The sequence below is a fragment of the Engystomops pustulosus genome, chromosome 9, assembly GCF_040894005.1.
Source record: "Engystomops pustulosus chromosome 9, aEngPut4.maternal, whole genome shotgun sequence".
NCBI lineage: Eukaryota > Metazoa > Chordata > Amphibia > Anura > Leptodactylidae > Engystomops > Engystomops pustulosus.
The window spans coordinates 111,113,178-111,130,775 of NC_092419.1; the positions used below are offsets into that span (position 1 = coordinate 111,113,178).

At 57.6% G+C, this 17,598-nt stretch overlaps 1 protein-coding gene across 17 annotated transcripts in view; it reads right to left on the bottom strand.

Annotated features, from left to right (window-relative positions):
- FNBP1 (formin binding protein 1) overlaps positions 1 to 17,598 on the bottom strand; it is a 109,735-nt gene that overhangs the window by 37,574 nt on the left and 54,563 nt on the right. For all 17 annotated transcript variants that reach the window (XR_011849872.1, XR_011849868.1, XR_011849871.1 and 14 more), the window contains exons 5-6: positions 17,438 to 17,500; positions 14,145 to 14,249 (exon numbers count right to left, since the gene is read on the bottom strand). Coding sequence is in view for 12 of the 17 variants with exons in the window: in XM_072125730.1 (XP_071981831.1) it covers positions 14,145 to 14,249; positions 17,438 to 17,500 (168 nt within the window). In the remaining 5 variants the exon portion in view is untranslated. The remainder of the gene's footprint in view (positions 1 to 14,144; positions 14,250 to 17,437; positions 17,501 to 17,598) is intronic.

Sequence of the window (17,598 nt, forward strand, 5' to 3'; positions counted from 1 at the left end):
CGCTTGCTCTGGATCCCGCTCGCTCCCTGAGGACACGTCTTTCTTTGGCCTCTTGTTACCTCAGTCCTAGTGATGTCATTAGTGATGTCATTAGTGATGTCATTAGTGAGGTCAGGCTGTGCACCACCTACAGAGTGTAAACATGACTACCCAGCTTCCCCAGGAGAACCTGTTCATATCATTGCTGTGGCACCACTACAAGTCCCAGCATGCCCTGACAGCCTACAGAGATGCTCTGCATGAGTAGCAGTGGGTTGTGTTGTTGTGCCCAAGAACAGAAGCCGTTGCTTTGTGTCAGGACTAATGGGGTCACAGAGGACTCATCTCCCACCCATCCGCACCCCGTAGCCGAGCTCCCACCCATCCACAGCCCATACCCGTGCTCCCACCCATCCGCACCCTGTGCCCGAGCACCCACCCATCCACAGCCCGTACCTGTGCTCCCATCATCCGCACCCCCTACCCGTGCTACCACCCATCCGCACCCCCTACCCGTGCTCCCACCCATCCGCTCCCACTACCCGAACTCCAACCCACACGCACCCCCTACCCGAGCTACCACCCATCCGCACCCCCTACCCGTGCTTCCACCCATCCGCACCCGGTAGCCGAGCTCCCACCCATCCGCACCCTGTGCCCGAGCTCCCACCCATCCACAGCCCGTACCTGTGCTCCCACCATCCGCACCCCGTAGCCGAGCTACCACCCATCCGCACCCCCTACCCGTGCTCCCACCCATCCGCTCCCCCTACCCGAGCTCCCACCCATCCGCTCCCCCTACCCGAGCTCCCACCCACATGTACCCCCTACCCGAGCTCCCACCCATTCGCAGCCTGTACCGGAGCTACCACCCATCCGCACCCCTTAGCCGAGCTACCACCCATCCGCACCCCTTACCCGAGCTACCACCCATTCGCAGTCTGTACCGTTGCTCCCACCCACCTGCACCCAGTACCCGAGCTACCACCCATCCGCACCCCCTACCCGAGCTCCCACCCGCACCCCCTACCCCAGCTCCCACCCATCCGCACCCCCTACCCGAGCTCCCACCCATCCGCACCTCTTACCCGAGCTCCCACCCATCCGCACCCCTTACCCGAGCTACCACCCATCCGCACCCCTTACCCGAGCTACCACCCATCCGCACCCCCTACCAGAGCTACCACCCATTCGCAGTCTGTACCGGTGCTCCCACCCACCTGCACCCAGTACCCGAGCTACCACCCATCCGCACCCCCTACCCCAGCTCCCACCCATCCGCACCCCCTACCCGTGCTCCCACCAGCACCCCCTACCCCAGCTCCCACCCATCCGCACCCCCTACCCGAGCTCCCACCCATCCGCACCTCTTACCCGAGCTCCCACCCATCCGCACCCCTTACCCGAGCTACCACCCATCCGCACCCCTTACCCGAGCTACCACCCATCCGCACCCCCTACCAGAGCTACCACCCATTCGCAGTCTGTACCGGTGCTCCCACCCACCCGCACCCAGTACCCGAGCTACCACCCAGTACCCGAGCTACCACCCATCCGCACCCCCTACCCGTGCTCCCACCCGCACCCCCTACCCCAGCTCCCACCCGCATCCCCTACCCCAGCTCCCACCCATCCGCACCCCTTACCCGAGCTACCACCCATCCGCACCCCATAGCCGAGCTACCACCCATCCGCACCCCTTACCCGAGCTACCACCCATCCGCACCCCTTAGCCGAGCTACCACCCATCCGCACCCCTTAGCCGAGCTACCACCCATCCGCACCCCTTAGCCGAGCTACCACCCATCCGCACCCCTTAGCCGAGCTACCACCCATCCGCACCCCTTAGCCGAGCTACCACCCATCCGCACCCCTTAGCCGAGCTACCACCCATCCGCACCCCTTAGCCGAGCTACCACCCATCCGCACCCCTTAGCCGAGCTACCACCCATCCGCACCCCTTAGCCGAGCTACCACCCATCCGCACCCCTTAGCCGAGCTACCACCCATCCGCACCCCTTAGCCGAGCTACCACCCATCCGCACCCCTTAGCCGAGCTACCACCCATCCGCACCCCTTAGCCGAGCTACCACCCATCCGCACCCCTTAGCCGAGCTACCACCCATCCGCACCCCTTAGCCGAGCTACCACCCATCCGCACCCCTTAGCCGAGCTACCACCCATCCGCACCCCTTAGCCGAGCTACCACCCATCCGCACCCCTTAGCCGAGCTACCACCCATCCGCACCCCTTAGCCGAGCTACCACCCATCCGCACCCCTTAGCCGAGCTACCACCCATCCGCACCCCTTAGCCGAGCTACCACCCATCCGCACCCCTTAGCCGAGCTACCACCCATCCGCACCCCTTAGCCGAGCTACCACCCATCCGCACCCCTTAGCCGAGCTACCACCCATCCGCACCCCTTAGCCGAGCTACCACCCATCCGCACCCCTTAGCCGAGCTACCACCCATCCGCACCCCTTAGCCGAGCTACCACCCATCCGCACCCCTTAGCCGAGCTACCACCCATCCGCACCCCTTAGCCGAGCTACCACCCATCCGCACCCCTTAGCCGAGCTACCACCCATCCGCACCCCTTAGCCGAGCTACCACCCATCCGCACCCCTTAGCCGAGCTACCACCCATCCGCACCCCTTAGCCGAGCTACCACCCATCCGCACCCCTTAGCCGAGCTACCACCCATCCGCACCCCTTAGCCGAGCTACCACCCATCCGCACCCCTTAGCCGAGCTACCACCCATCCGCACCCCTTAGCCGAGCTACCACCCATCCGCACCCCTTAGCCGAGCTACCACCCATCCGCACCCCTTAGCCGAGCTACCACCCATCCGCACCCCTTAGCCGAGCTACCACCCATCCGCACCCCTTAGCCGAGCTACCACCCATCCGCACCCCTTAGCCGAGCTACCACCCATCCGCACCCCTTAGCCGAGCTACCACCCATCCGCACCCCTTAGCCGAGCTACCACCCATCCGCACCCCTTAGCCGAGCTACCACCCATCCGCACCCCTTAGCCGAGCTACCACCCATCCGCACCCCTTAGCCGAGCTACCACCCATCCGCACCCCTTAGCCGAGCTACCACCCATCCGCACCCCTTAGCCGAGCTACCACCCATCCGCACCCCTTAGCCGAGCTACCACCCATCCGCACCCCTTAGCCGAGCTACCACCCATCCGCACCCCTTAGCCGAGCTACCACCCATCCGCACCCCTTAGCCGAGCTACCACCCATCCGCACCCCTTAGCCGAGCTACCACCCATCCGCACCCCTTAGCCGAGCTACCACCCATCCGCACCCCTTAGCCGAGCTACCACCCATCCGCACCCCTTAGCCGAGCTACCACCCATCCGCACCCCTTAGCCGAGCTACCACCCATCCGCACCCCTTAGCCGAGCTACCACCCATCCGCACCCCTTAGCCGAGCTACCACCCATCCGCACCCCTTAGCCGAGCTACCACCCATCCGCACCCCTTAGCCGAGCTACCACCCATCCGCACCCCTTAGCCGAGCTACCACCCATCCGCACCCCTTAGCCGAGCTACCACCCATCCGCACCCCTTAGCCGAGCTACCACCCATCCGCACCCCTTAGCCGAGCTACCACCCATCCGCACCCCTTAGCCGAGCTACCACCCATCCGCACCCCTTAGCCGAGCTACCACCCATCCGCACCCCTTAGCCGAGCTACCACCCATCCGCACCCCTTAGCCGAGCTACCACCCATCCGCACCCCTTAGCCGAGCTACCACCCATCCGCACCCCTTACCCGAGCTACCACCCATCCGCACCCCTTACCCGAGCTACCACCCATTCGCAGTCTGTACCAGTGCTCCCACCCACCCGCACCCAGTACCCGAGCTACCACCCATCCGCACCCCCTACCCGTGCTCCCACCCGCACCCCCTACCCCAGCTCCCACCCATCCGCACCCCCTACCCGTGCTCCCACCCATCCGCACCCCCTACCCCAGCTCCCACCCATCTGCACCTCTTACCCGAGCTCCCACCCATCCGAACCCCCTACCCGAGCTCCCACCCATCCGCACCTCTTACCTGAGAATCCCACCCATCCGCACCCCTTACCCGAGCTACCACCCATCCGCACCCCTTACCCGAGCTCCCACCCATCCGCACCCCCTACCCGAGCTCCCACCCATCCGCACCCCCTACCCGAGCTCCCACCCATCCGCACCCCTTACCAGAGCTACCACCCATCCGCACCCCTTACCAGAGCTACCACCCATCCGCACCCCTTACCCGAGCTACCACCCATCCGCACCCCTTACCAGAGCTACCACCCATCCTTACCCCTTACCAGAGCTACCACCCATCCGCACCCCTTACCAGAGCTACCACCCATCCGCACCCCTTACCAGAGCTACCACCCATCCGCACCCTGTGCCCGAGCACCCACCCATCCGCACCCCTTACCAGAGCTACCACCCATCCACAGCCCGTACCTGTGCTCCCACCATCCACACCCCGTAGCCGAGTTACCACCCATCCGCACCCTGTGCCCGAGCACCCACCCATCCGCACCCCTTACCAGAGCTACCACCCATCCACAGCCCGTACCTGTGCTCCCACCATCCACACCCCGTAGCCGAGTTACCACCCATCCGCACCCCCTACCCGTGCTCCCACCCATCCGCTCCCCCTACCCGAGCTCCCACCCATCCGCACCCGACACTCTGTTGCATATCTTTCTCACTTTTCGTTGCAATGTATCATCCTCATGTCATGTCTGTGCAACATCCTTGTTGGAGAGACTCCGTTACAATGTTTCATTCACGCTGATGATGCATATTCCGCACATCGTTACAATGTATCGCCCTTTGCTGGGGCACCTCGTATTCTCGCACATCAGATCTGGGTGCGGCGATTCGCTATCTTGGCCGCCGTTGTGTCACGGGGAAATCACCATAGCAACTGCTGTATGGAGCATCAGGACTGGAGTCTCGCACAGACACTGGAGACATATGGGGAGAGATCTGCAGCCCAAATATTTACTGTCACACTCCTGCTGCTGCAGAGAGGAGCGCAGCGTTACAATGTAGCAGTCAGACTGCCGACAACCTGCCCAGTCACACTGGGGAACCCATTGAGTCACTCAGGACTCCAAGAAAGCTGAGTGATGCCCCTGAGATGGAGCTTTGCTGCATTGTTGCATGAACATGGCCGCGACTACACCACTCAATTTTCCTGAGGTCCTGAATGACAATTTCTGTTTGTCATTCCGGTTCCAGATGAGATGCATACAGATCAGCATTTCTAGACCTCAGGAAAGCTGGGTGACAGGAGCTATGATGAACTAGATGGATCACCCAGCTTTTCCAGTAGCAGAGCGGCAGAGAGCCTTGTGTATTGTACTGGCTGTGGGGGAGGAGGGACTCCTTTGCGCCTCACATGGAGCATTCAGGCTGCTTCTCTCCTGGCAGCGGTGGAGGGGGTGAATGGTGGCTTTGTCCGGTCAGAGTGCCTGGCGAGCTGGGGCCTGTCCTCCTCATCTGCTCTACAATACGGGCATGTGGAGTGGGAACCTGCGCCCTCATCTGCATACTAATGCCCATCATGCCCGCGCCGCCTGCCAACAAGCTCCGAGACAACATCTGGCCGGGCACTGGGAAGGGCGGCTGCACGACGGGTGTGTGGGAACCCTGAACAATGCGCATTGTGTGATTATATAATGTGTACCCGTCACTGCCAGCCCCTGCCCGGGCACCACAACACTGCACTGCAACACAAAGAAGAGCCCCACAGCAGCACAGAGCATGTCAGAGGAGAGATCAGCACAGAGTATATCAGAGGAGGCTGGGGGTGGTAGTGATCAGCACAGAGTATATCAGAGGAGGGCTGGGGGTGGTAGTGATCAGCACAGAGTATATCAGAGGAGGCTGGGGTGGTAGTGATCAGCACAGAGTATATCAGAGGAGGCTGGGGGTGGTAGCTGGGGGTGGTAGTGATCAGCACAGAGTATATCAGAGGAAGGCTGGGGGTGGTAGTGATCAGCACAGAGTATATCAGAGGAGGCTGGGGGTGGCAGAGATCAGCACAGGGGGTTGTAGTGATCAGCACATAGTATATCAGAGGAGGGCTGGGGGTGGCAGTGATCAGCACAGAGTATATCAGAGGAGGGCTGGGGGTGGCAGTGATCAGCACATAGTATATCAGAGGAGGCTGGGGGTGGTAGTGATCAGCACAGAGTATATCAGAGGAGGCTGGGGTGGTAGTGATCAGCACAGAGTATATCAGAGGAGGCTGGGGGTGGCAGAGATCAGCACAGGGGGTTGTAGTGATCAGCACATAGTATATCAGAGGAAGGCTGGGGGTGGCAGTGATCAGCACAGAGTATATCAGAGGAGGGCTGGGGGTGGTAGTGATCAGCACAGAGTATATCAGAGGAGGCTGGGGGTGGTAGTGATCAGCACAGAGTATATCAGAGGAGGCTGGGGGTGGTAGTGATCAGCACAGAGTATATCAGAGGAGGCTGGGGGTGGTAGTGATCAGTACAGAGTATATCAGAGGAGGGCTGGGGGTGGCAGTGATCAGCACAGAGTATATCAGAGGAGGCTGGGGGTGGTAGTGATCAGCACAGAGTATATCAGAGGAGGCTGGGGGTGGTCGTGATCAGCACAGAGTATATCAGAGGAGGGCTGGGGGTGGTAGTGATCAGCACAGAGTATATCAGAGGAGACTGGGGGTGGTAGTGATCAGCACAGAGTATATCAGAGGAGGGCTGGGGGTGGTAGTGATCAGCATAGAGTATATCAGAGGAGGGCTAGGGGTGGTAGTGATCAGCACAGAGTATATCAGAGGAGGCTGGGGGTGGTAGTGATCAGCACAGAGTATATCAGAGGATGGCTGGGGGTGGTAGTGATCAGCACAGAGTATATCAGAGGAGGCTGGGGGTGGTAGTGATCAGCACAGAGTATATCAGAGGAGGCTGGGGGTGGTAGTGATCAGCACAGAGTATATCAGAGGAGGCTGGGGGTGGTAGTGATCAGCACAGAGTATATCAGAGGAGGGCTGGGGGTGGTAGTGATCAGCACATAGTATATCAGAGGAGGCTGGGGGCGGTAGTGATCAGCACAGAGTATATCAGAGGAAGGCTGGGGGTGGTAGTGATCAGCACAGAGTATATCAGAGGAGGCTGGGGGTGGTAGTGATCAGCACAGAGTATATCAGAGGAAGGCTGGGGGTGGTAGTGATCAGCACAGAGTATGTCAGAGGAGTGATCAGCACAGAGTATATCAGAGGAGGGCTGGGGGTGGTAGTGATCAGCACAGAGTATATCAGAGGAGGCTGGGGGTGGTAGTGATCAGCACAGAGTATATCAGAGGAGGGCTGGGGGTGGTAGTGATCAGCACAGAGTATATCAGAGGAAGGCTGGGGGTGGTAGTGATCAGCACAGAGTATATCAGAGGAGGCTGGGGGTGGTAGTGATCAGCACAGAGTATATCAGAGGAGGCTGGGGGTGGTAGTGATCAGCACAGAGTATATCAGAGGAGGCTGGGGGTGGTAGTGATCAGCACAGAGTATATCAGAGGAGGCTGGGGGTGGTAGTGATCAGCACAGAGTATATCAGAGGAAGGCTGGGGGAGGCAGTGATCAGCACAGAGTATATCAGAGGAGGCTGGGGGTGGTAGTGATCAGCACAGAGTATATCAGAGGAGACTGGGGGTGGTAGTGATCAGCACAGAGTATATCAGAGGAGGCTGGGGGTGGTAGTGATCAGCACAGAGTATATCAGAGGAGGGCTGGGGGTGGTAGTGATCAGCACAGAGTATATCAGAGGAGGCTGGGGGTGGTAGTGATCAGCACAGAGTATATCAGAGGAGGGCAGGGGGTGGTAGTGATCAGCACAGAGTATATCAGAGGAGGGCTGGGGGTGGCAGTGATCAGCACAGAGTATATCAGAGGAGGGCTGGGGGTGGCAGTGATCAGCACAGAGTATATCAGAGGAGGCTGGGGGTGGTAGTGATCAGCACAGAGTATATCAGAGGAGACTGGGGGTGGTAGTGATCAGCACAGAGTATATCAGAGGAGGGCAGGGGGTGGTAGTGATCAGCACAGAGTATATCAGAGGAGGCTGGGGGTGGTAGTGATCTGCACAGAGTATATCAGAGGAGGCTGGGGGTGGTAGTGATCAGCACAGAGTATATCAGAGGAGGCTGGGGGTGGTAGTGATCAGCACAGAGTATATCAGAGGAGGCTGGGGTGGTAGTGATCAGCACAGAGTATATCAGAGGAGGCTGGGGGTGGCAGTTATCAGCACAGAGTATATCAGAGGAGGCTGGGGGTGGTAGTGATCAGCACAGAGTATATCAGAGGAGGGCTGGGGGTGGTAGTGATCAGCACAGAGTATATCAGAGGAGGCTGGGGGTGGCAGAGATCAGCACAGAGTATATCAGAGGAGGCTGGGGGTGGCAGAGATCAGCACAGGGGGTGGCAGAGATCAGCACAGAGTATATCAGAGGAAGGCTGGGGTGGTAGTGATCAGCACAGAGTATATCAGAGGAGGCTGGGGGTGGTAGTGATCAGCACAGAGTATATCAGAGGAGGCTGGGGGTGGTAGTGATCAGCACAGAGTATATCAGAGGAGGCTGGGGGTGGTAGTGATCAGCACAGAGTATATCAGAGGAAGGCTGGGGGTTGTAGTGATCAGCACATAGTATATCAGAGGAGACTGGGGGTGGTAGTGATCAGCACAGAGTATATCAGAGGAGGCTGGGGGTGGTAGTGATCAGCACAGAGTATATCAGAGGAGGCTGGGGGTGGTAGTGATCAGCACAGAGTATATCAGAGGAGGCTGGGGGTGGTAGTGATCAGCACAGAGTATATCAGAGGAGGCTGGGGGTGGTAGTGATCAGCACAGAGTATATCAGAGGAGGCTGGGGGTGGTAGTGATCAGTACAGAGTATATCAGAGGAGGGCTGGGGGTGGCAGTGATCAGCACAGAGTATATCAGAGGAGGCTGGGGGTGGTAGTGATCAGCACAGAGTATATCAGAGGAGGCTGGGGGTGGTAGTGATCAGCACAGAGTATATCAGAGGAAGGCTGGGGGTGGTAGTGATCAGCACAGAGTATATCAGAGGAGGCTGGGGGTGGCAGTGATCAGCACAGAGTATAGCAGAGGAGGCTGGGGGTGGCAGTGATCAGCACATAGTATATCAGAGGAGGCTGGGGGTGGTAGTGATCAGCACAGAGTATATCAGAGGAAGGCTGGGGGTGGCAGTGATCAGCACAGAGTATATCAGAGGAGGGCTGGGGGTGGTAGTGATCAGCACAGAGTATATCAGAGGAGGCTGGGGGTGGTAGTGATCAGCACAGAGTATATCAGAGGAAGGCTGGGGGTGGTAGTGATCAGCACAGAGTATATCAGAGGAAGGCTAGGGGTGGTAGTGATCAGTACAGAGTATATCAGAGGAGTGCTGGGGGTGGTAGTGATCAGCACAGAGTATAGCAGAGGAGGGCTGGGGGTGGCAGTGATCAGCACAGAGTATATCAGAGGAGGCTAGGGGTAGTAGTGATCAGCACAGAGTATATCAGAGGAGGCTGGGGGTGGCAGTGATCAGCACAGAGTATATCAGAGGAGGCTGGGGGTGGCAGTGATCAGCACAGAGTATATCAGAGGAGGCTGGGGGTGGTAGTGATCAGCACAGAGTATATCAGAGGAGGCTGGGGGTGGTAGTGATCAGCACAGAGTATATCAGAGGAAGGCTGGGGGTGGTAGTGATCAGCACAGAGTATATCAGAGGAGGCTGGGGGTGGTAGTGATTAGCACAGAGTATATCAGAGGAGGCTGGGGTGGTAGTGATCAGCACAGAGTATATCAGAGGAAGGCTGGGGGTGGCAGTGATCAGCACAGAGTATATCAGAGGAAGGCTGGGGGTGGTAGTGATCAGCACAGAGTATATCAGAGGAGGCTGGGGGTGGTAGTGATCAGCACAGAGTATATCAGAGGAGGCTGGGGGTGGCAGTGATCAGCACAGAGTATATCAGAGGAGGCTGGGGGTGGTAGTGATCAGCACAGAGTATATCAGAGGAGGCTGGGGGTGGCAGTGATCAGCACAGAGTATATCAGAGGAGGCTGGGGGTGGTAGTGATCAGCACAGAGTATATCAGAGGAAGGCTGGGGGTGGCAGTGATCAGCACAGAGTATATCAGAGGAGGCTGGGGGTGGTAGTGATCAGCACAGAGTATATCAGAGGAGGCTGGGGTGGTAGTGATCAGCACAGAGTATATCAGAGGAAGGCTGGGGGTGGCAGTGATCAGCACAGAGTATATCAGAGGAGGCTGGGGGTGGCAGTGATCAGCACAGAGTATATCAGAGGAGGCTGGGGGTGGCAGTGATCAGCACAGAGTATATCAGAGGAGGCTGGGGGTGGTAGTGATCAGCACAGAGTATATCAGAGGAGGCTGGGGGTGGTAGTGATCAGCACAGAGTATATCAGAGGAGGCTGGGGGTGGTAGTGATCAGCACAGAGTATATCAGAGGAGGGCTTGGGGTGGTAGTGATCAGCACATAGTATATCAGAGGAGGCTGGGGGTGGTAGTGATCAGCACAGAGTATATCAGAGGAGGCTGGGGGTGGTAGTGATCAGCACAGAGTATATCAGAGGAGGGCTGGGGGTGGCAGTGATCAGCACAGAGTATATCAGAGGAGGGTTGGGGGTGGCAGTGATCAGCACAGAGTATATCAGAGGAGGGCTGGGGGTGGCAGTGATCAGCACAGAGTATATCAGAGGAGGCTGGGGGTGGCAGTGATCAGCACAGAGTATATCAGAGGAGGCTGGGGGTGGTAGTGATCAGCACAGAGTATATCAGAGGAAGGCTGGGGGTGGCAGTGATCAGCACAGAGTATATCAGAGGAGGGCTGGGGGTGGTAGTGATCAGCACAGAGTATATCAGAGGAGGGCAGGGGGTGACAGTGATCGGCACAGAGTATATCAGAGGAGGGCTGGGGGTGACAGTGATCGGCACAGAGTATATCAGAGGAGGGCTGGGGGTGGTAGTGATCAGCACATAGTATATCAGAGGAGGGCTGGGGGTGGTAGTGATCAGCACAGAGTATATCAGAGGAGGCTGGGGGTGGTAGTGATCAGCACAGAGTATATCAGAGGAGGCTGGGGGTGGTAGTGATCAGCACAGAGTATATCAGAGGAGGCTGGGGGTGGTAGTGATCAGCACAGAGTATATCAGAGGAGGCTGGGGGTGGTAGTGATCAGCACAGAGTATATCAGAGGAGGGCTGGGGGTGGTAGTGATCAGCACATAGTATATCAGAGGAGGCTGGGGGTGGTAGTGATCAGCACAGAGTATATAAGAGGAAGGCTGGGGGTGGCAGTGATCAGCACAGAGTATATCAGAGGAGGCTGGGGGTGGTAGTGATCAGCACATAGTATATCAGAGGAGGCTGGGGGTGGTAGTGATCAGCACAGAGTATATCAGAGGAGGCTGGGGGTGGCAGTGATCAGCACAGAGTATATCAGAGGAGGCTGGGGGTGGCAGTGATCAGCACAGAGTATATCAGAGGAGGCTGGGGGTGGTAGTGATCAGCACAGAGTATATCAGAGGAGGCTGGGGGTGGCAGTGATCAGCACAGAGTATATCAGAGGAGGCTGGGGGTGGCAGTGATCAGCACAGAGTATATCAGAGGAAGGCTGGGGGTGGTAGTGATCAGCACAGAGTATATCAGAGGAGGCTGGGGGTGGTAGTGATCAGCACAGAGTATATCAGAGGAAGGCTGGGGGTGGTAGTGATCAGCACAGAGTATATCAGAGGAGGGCTGGGGGTGGTAGTGATCAGCACAGAGTATATCAGAGGAGGCTGGGGGTGGTAGTGATCAGCACAGAGTATATCAGAGGAGGCTGGGGGTGGTAGTGATCAGCACAGAGTATCTGCAGGTCTTATAGATAATATTACATGATACAAGGCAGGATACAAAGATAAAAGAAGAAGATATTCAGGTCCCACAGCAGCACAGAGCACTTCAGGAGAGGAGGGTGTGGTCCTGGATGATGTGACTTGGTATATGGAGCCATTGGCACCCTAGGGTGGTGACACCCTCCCTCCTCTGCGTCACCCGCCTCGTGAGATTACCGCAGTGACATCCACTCGCTAATTACCAGCAGCTCTTTAATTATGGAGACCCAGATATAGAGGAGGATCCCCCCTGCGGCGCCCCGGGTGGTCTCCTGTCTACACTGCACGGGGGTCTCATCATCATTGGGGGGGGATCTATCACCCAGCGCTGACATGGGGGATGATCACCTGGACATAGGGCCCAAAAACTCAGACACGTCTACTATATCCGGTGAATGACCCCCACACACGTCACTGCTGCGGTGTCGTGTCAGTGTGTATGTGATCCTGGACAATACATAGAAAACAATGGCCCGGATCAAAGCCACCACAGCCAGCAGGTATCGTCCTACACGTCCTGAGTGATGGGGGCCCCACATCCTGCCCGGATCACCCCCCCTTCCATGACCCCCCCTTGTGTTTTAAGTGAATTTGGTTTTGCGACTAATAGAATTCATCACTACTTTCAGGATCTCTGCTTGCAGACAGTGAATGGGAAGATTTGTGTTTGCATCTGGAGGCCTGTAAGTGAGCTGACACTCACAGCTGAGGGTTTGTTACAAGGCCGCTCTCTGAATGACCCTAGAACTTCTCCCTGAGATGATACATTGTCATCACAGAGGATTTATCCGCAGGTAAAGGAGCCTGCACCGACACATTGTAACAAAGCATGTGCATGAGACTGAATGGGCGCTTCCATTCATTGCCCGTGTTTTGCTGCAGCGGGCGGCGATGAGGTCACATGATCTCCCCAGAGCGAGCGGCTCAGGAACAGCAGGGAAAGTGTCAGGAGCTCGGATCAGCCACAAATCTCACCGCCGCCGGATAATTGATGCCAATAAATAGTTAATGAGGAGCAGGGGCCCCTGTGATCCTGCCATGGACACCCCACAGCTCCTAGGAGGGGGGGGGGGGGGGTCGCATCTTGGGGACTACAATGACTGGGAAAGCTGGGTGACAAGCACCGCTGCCATAAGTTCCCCCTAGTACCTTAATAACTACTCAGTGCGCCCTTCAGGTCTCTCGGAAAGATGGATGACAGATGGATAAAGCGCCCCTGTGGAGTGTAAGCTCCTGGGGACAGAGGGCTAGAGCTTCCTGCGCTATGGAATATGTTGGCGCTATATGACATCTCTGTATGACGAGGACCTGCTATATATAGATGTCACCGCCCGCAGCTGCTGTGAAGCCTCAGGACACGGAGAAGGACCCGGTGACAGGAGGAGGGGCCCGGGCCCCGGAAGTGGTCACCCCCCCCCCTCCCCACACACACAGACCTGCTGCACCATATACAGCTGAGGGTCTGTTACAGCTGCATCCAGTGCTAAACACAAATCCCTCTCCTGTCCTGAGGGTTTGTGACAATGTATCAGTGCAGGAAAGATACATAGAGCTCATGTCTAGGCTGGATACAAGTGTAACAAACCCTCAGCTGTGACCTGTCTCAGGAGAGTCACGTGGGCGGAGCACAATCCGTGTGATTATCCGGCGGCGCGGGGAACAATGAGCCTTATGTGCGCTCCTCATCATCAGCTGAATTAAGGGGTTATGTAACGACAGGGGGTCACATGCTGCCGCTATTCATGAGGGCACTGATAGGGATCGGGGGAGGGGGCTCCGCCAGCGCTACCATTATCATAACCTTGTGGTCATCGCTGCTGACACCAGATAACAACAACGGGGCCAATACACCCGAGCCACAAGTCCCTTGGCTATGACCCTTGGCGGCTGGTGAATGTCACCCACGTACCAAGCAACGCACCCAGCCCAACCAGGGCCACGCACCCAGCCCAACCAGGGCCACGCACCCAGCCCAACCAGGGCCACGCACCCAGCCCAACCAGGGCCACGCACCCAGCCCAACCAGGGCCACGCACCCAGCCCAACCAGGGCCACGCACCCAGCCCAACCAGGGCCACGCATCCAGCCCAACCAGGGCCACGCATCCAGCCCACCAGGGCCACACATCCAGCCCACCAGGGCCACGCAAAGCATCTCGCCTGTTCATCACTTCCCCCTGGCACTTGTTGCCCCCTTCATGGTCTCGGGACACTCACCTTCTCCACGTCGGCTTTGGTGACATTGATGTCGGCGTCCATCCTCTCGAAGTACTGCTGCGCCCGGTCCGCCTCCTTACAGTCCCGCTCAAACCTTCTCTTACTCTGAGGAGAGAAAACATCATCGTCAGTACAAGAACCTTCTGTGGTTACAGGTCTCCTAGTGGTGACCTCTGGGGTCTGCGCCTCTGGGGTGGACTAAGGACATGATCTCTACAGCGGGTACTGGAGCTCAGAGGCAGGTGCTATATCCGGGGCAGGGACTAAGGCTGAAGTAGAGAGGTGGGGCATGACCTCTGAGGCGGGGACTGGAGCAGATGCTCAGGAGTGTGGCATGACCTCTGGGGGCAGGGATTAGAGATGAATCTCAGAGGTGGGGCATGACCTCTGGGGGCAGGGATTAGAGATGAATCTCAGAGGTGGGGCATGACCTCTGGGGCGGGGGCTGGAGCTCAGAGGTGGGGCATGACCTCTGGGGCGGGGGCTGGAGCTCAGAGGTGGGGCATGACCTCTGGGGCAGGGACTGGAGCAGATTCTCAGGGGTGGGCCATGACCTCAGGGGGCAGGGATTAGGGATGAATCTCAGAGGTGGGGCCTGACCTCTGGGGCGGGGGCTGGAGCTCAGAGGTGGGGCCTGACCTCTGGGGCGGGGGCTGGAGCTCAGAGGTGGGGCCTGACCTCTGGGGCGGGGGCTGGAGCTCAGAGGTGGGGCCTGACCTCTGGGGCGGGGGCTGGAGCTCAGAGGTGGGGCGTGACCTCCTGGAGCGGGGCTGGAGCTCAGAGGTGGGGCGTGACCTCTGGGGCAGGGGCTGGAGCTCAGAGGTGGGGCATGACCTCCTGGAGCGGGGGCTGGAGCTCAGAGGTGAGGCATGACCTCCTGGAGCGGGGGACTGGAGCTCAGAGGTGGGGCGTGACCTCTGGGGCAGGGGCTGGAGTTCAGAGGTGGGGCATGACCTCCTGGAGCGGGGGCTGGAGCTCAGAGGTGAGGCATGACCTCCTGGAGCGGGGGCTGGAGCTCAGAGGTGGGGCCTGACCTCCTGGAGCGGGGGCTGGAGCTCAGAGGTGAGGCATGACCTCCTGGAGCGGGGGCTGGAGCTCAGAGGTGGGGCCTGACCTCTGGGGCGGAGGCTGGAGCTCAGAGGTGGGGCCTGACCTCTGGGGCGGAGGCTGGAGCTCAGAGGTGGGGCCTGACCTCTGGGGCGGAGGCTGGAGCTCAGATGGGGGGCATGACCTCCTGGAGCGGGGGCTGGAGCTCAGAGGTGGGGCCTGACCTCTGGGGCGGAGGCTGGAGCTCAGAGGTGGGGCCTGACCTCTGGGGCGGAGGCTGGAGCTCAGATGGGGGGCATGACCTCCTGGAGCGGGGGACTGGAGCTCAGATGGGGGGCATGACCTCCTGGAGCGGGGGACTGGAGCTCAGAGGTGGGGAATGACCTCTGGGGCGGAGGCTGGAGCTCAGAGGTGGGGCCTGACCTCTGGGGCGGAGGCTGGAGCTCAGAGGTGGGGCCTGACCTCTGGGGCGGAGGCTGGAGCTCAGAGGTGGGGCCTGACCTCTGGGGCTGGGGCTGGTTCTCAGAGGTGGGGCATGACCTCCTCAAGCCTTAAAGGGGTATTCTCGTCTGGGCATTCACATTCAGTTTCATTTATTTGCCATATATATAAACATTTCTTCAATTAGATGTTATTAAAAAATATGTTCCTGTGTGAAGATAATTTCTCATACATGTAGTCATGTGGTCCCTTAGAAACGAGACTGTGTCCTTGGATACGGCCACCTCTGCTGGAGGGATTGCACAAAGAAACAAATTGTTTTTGTATATGAAGTGTCTGGGAGTTACTGTGTATACTACAGCCGTCCTGTGGTAATGACTGCTGAATCCTAATGGTCCGTCAGGACTTTATAGCGCATGTCTGGCCACCGCTGCCAGAGTGTGACGTGGTCGTATCCAAGGACACAGTCTCGTTTCTAAGGGACCATAAGACTACATTTATGAGAAATTATCTTCACACAGGGACATCCAATTGAAGAAATGTTTATACATATGGTAGATTAATGAAACTGAATGTGAGCGCCAGACGAGAGGAGAATACCCCTTTAACCCAGTGCTTGTTGTTGTTGTTGTTGTTGTTGTCTGTGTAAATGTTACTGTTGCTCTTCTCATGGAAATGCTGAGTCATATAACAAGACGTCCAAGTCATGTGGGAAAGCTGGGTGCCTGAGAGCTGTAACCCAGCTGTGCACAATACACACCGAGGATAAAACAACCGATTAAAGTCATGGGGGTGGGACATAATTTTAGGAAGGGGCGGGGGAGGGGGTCGGGTATTAGTCACTGCAGGAAGTGGCTTTTGGAGGAAGTGAAGTGGTTTTGGCAGCTGAAGACTGATACCAGGAGCCGCAGGCAGTCAGTTCCGTCTGTCAGGGGAAGTTCTGCTTCAATGTGCAAGGTCTTCACCTCTAGGCACGGGGCACAGTCTCTAGTGAGAAAGTCAGGCCCAGATTTCAGGACTAGGACTAGAGATGGACTAGAACTAGGACTAGAGATGTTCTTCCATTATAGGCCGTGCAGTCACCTCCTGCTGGTTCAGTGTCTGCAGCAGAACACTACAGGATGTGCAGATACGGGGGATCAGTGAGTCCCCTCATTCACAGCCTGAGCTCAAACATGAGGCCGATCCCTAAATGTGACGAGCCCTTCCATGGAAGGAGAATGGTGCCTCGTGTGACATGGTATGGATTGTGCAGGGGCACCACACTGCCGCCACTGGGGGGCGCCACAGGAGGCTTTCTGACACAAAACTATTAAGACAAATTCAATGTATGAGAACAAAGACGCCACCATCATCATCACCACCATCATCATCATCATCATCACCACCATCATCATCATCACCACCATCATCATCATCACCACCATCACAATCAGCATCATCATCACCACCACCGTCATCACCACCACCACCACCGTCATCATCATCACCACCACCACCACCACCATCATCATCATCACCACCACCCCCATCATCATCATCATCATCATCACCACTATCACCAACTTCACCACCACCATCACAATCAGCATCATCTTCACCCCCATCATCAAGATCATCATCACCACCACCACCGTAAACTTCATCATTACCATCATCATCATCATCACCACCACCACCACCACCACCACCACCACCACCACCACCACCATAAACTTCATCATTACCATCATCATCATCATCACCCCCATCATCATCAGCATCATGACCACTAGTGACCTCTGACCAGGACATCCTCCACTCACCGACTCCAGCTGCTTCCAGCAGGTTTCGATGTGTTGTTGCGCTTTACGACCTTCATGGAAATGCTGGAAGAGGAAAGAGAGTAACAGTACAAGGAAATACAGGAAAGGTGTAACCACATGTCACCTGCACCAACACATATACTACCGCCATAGTGTGCTGC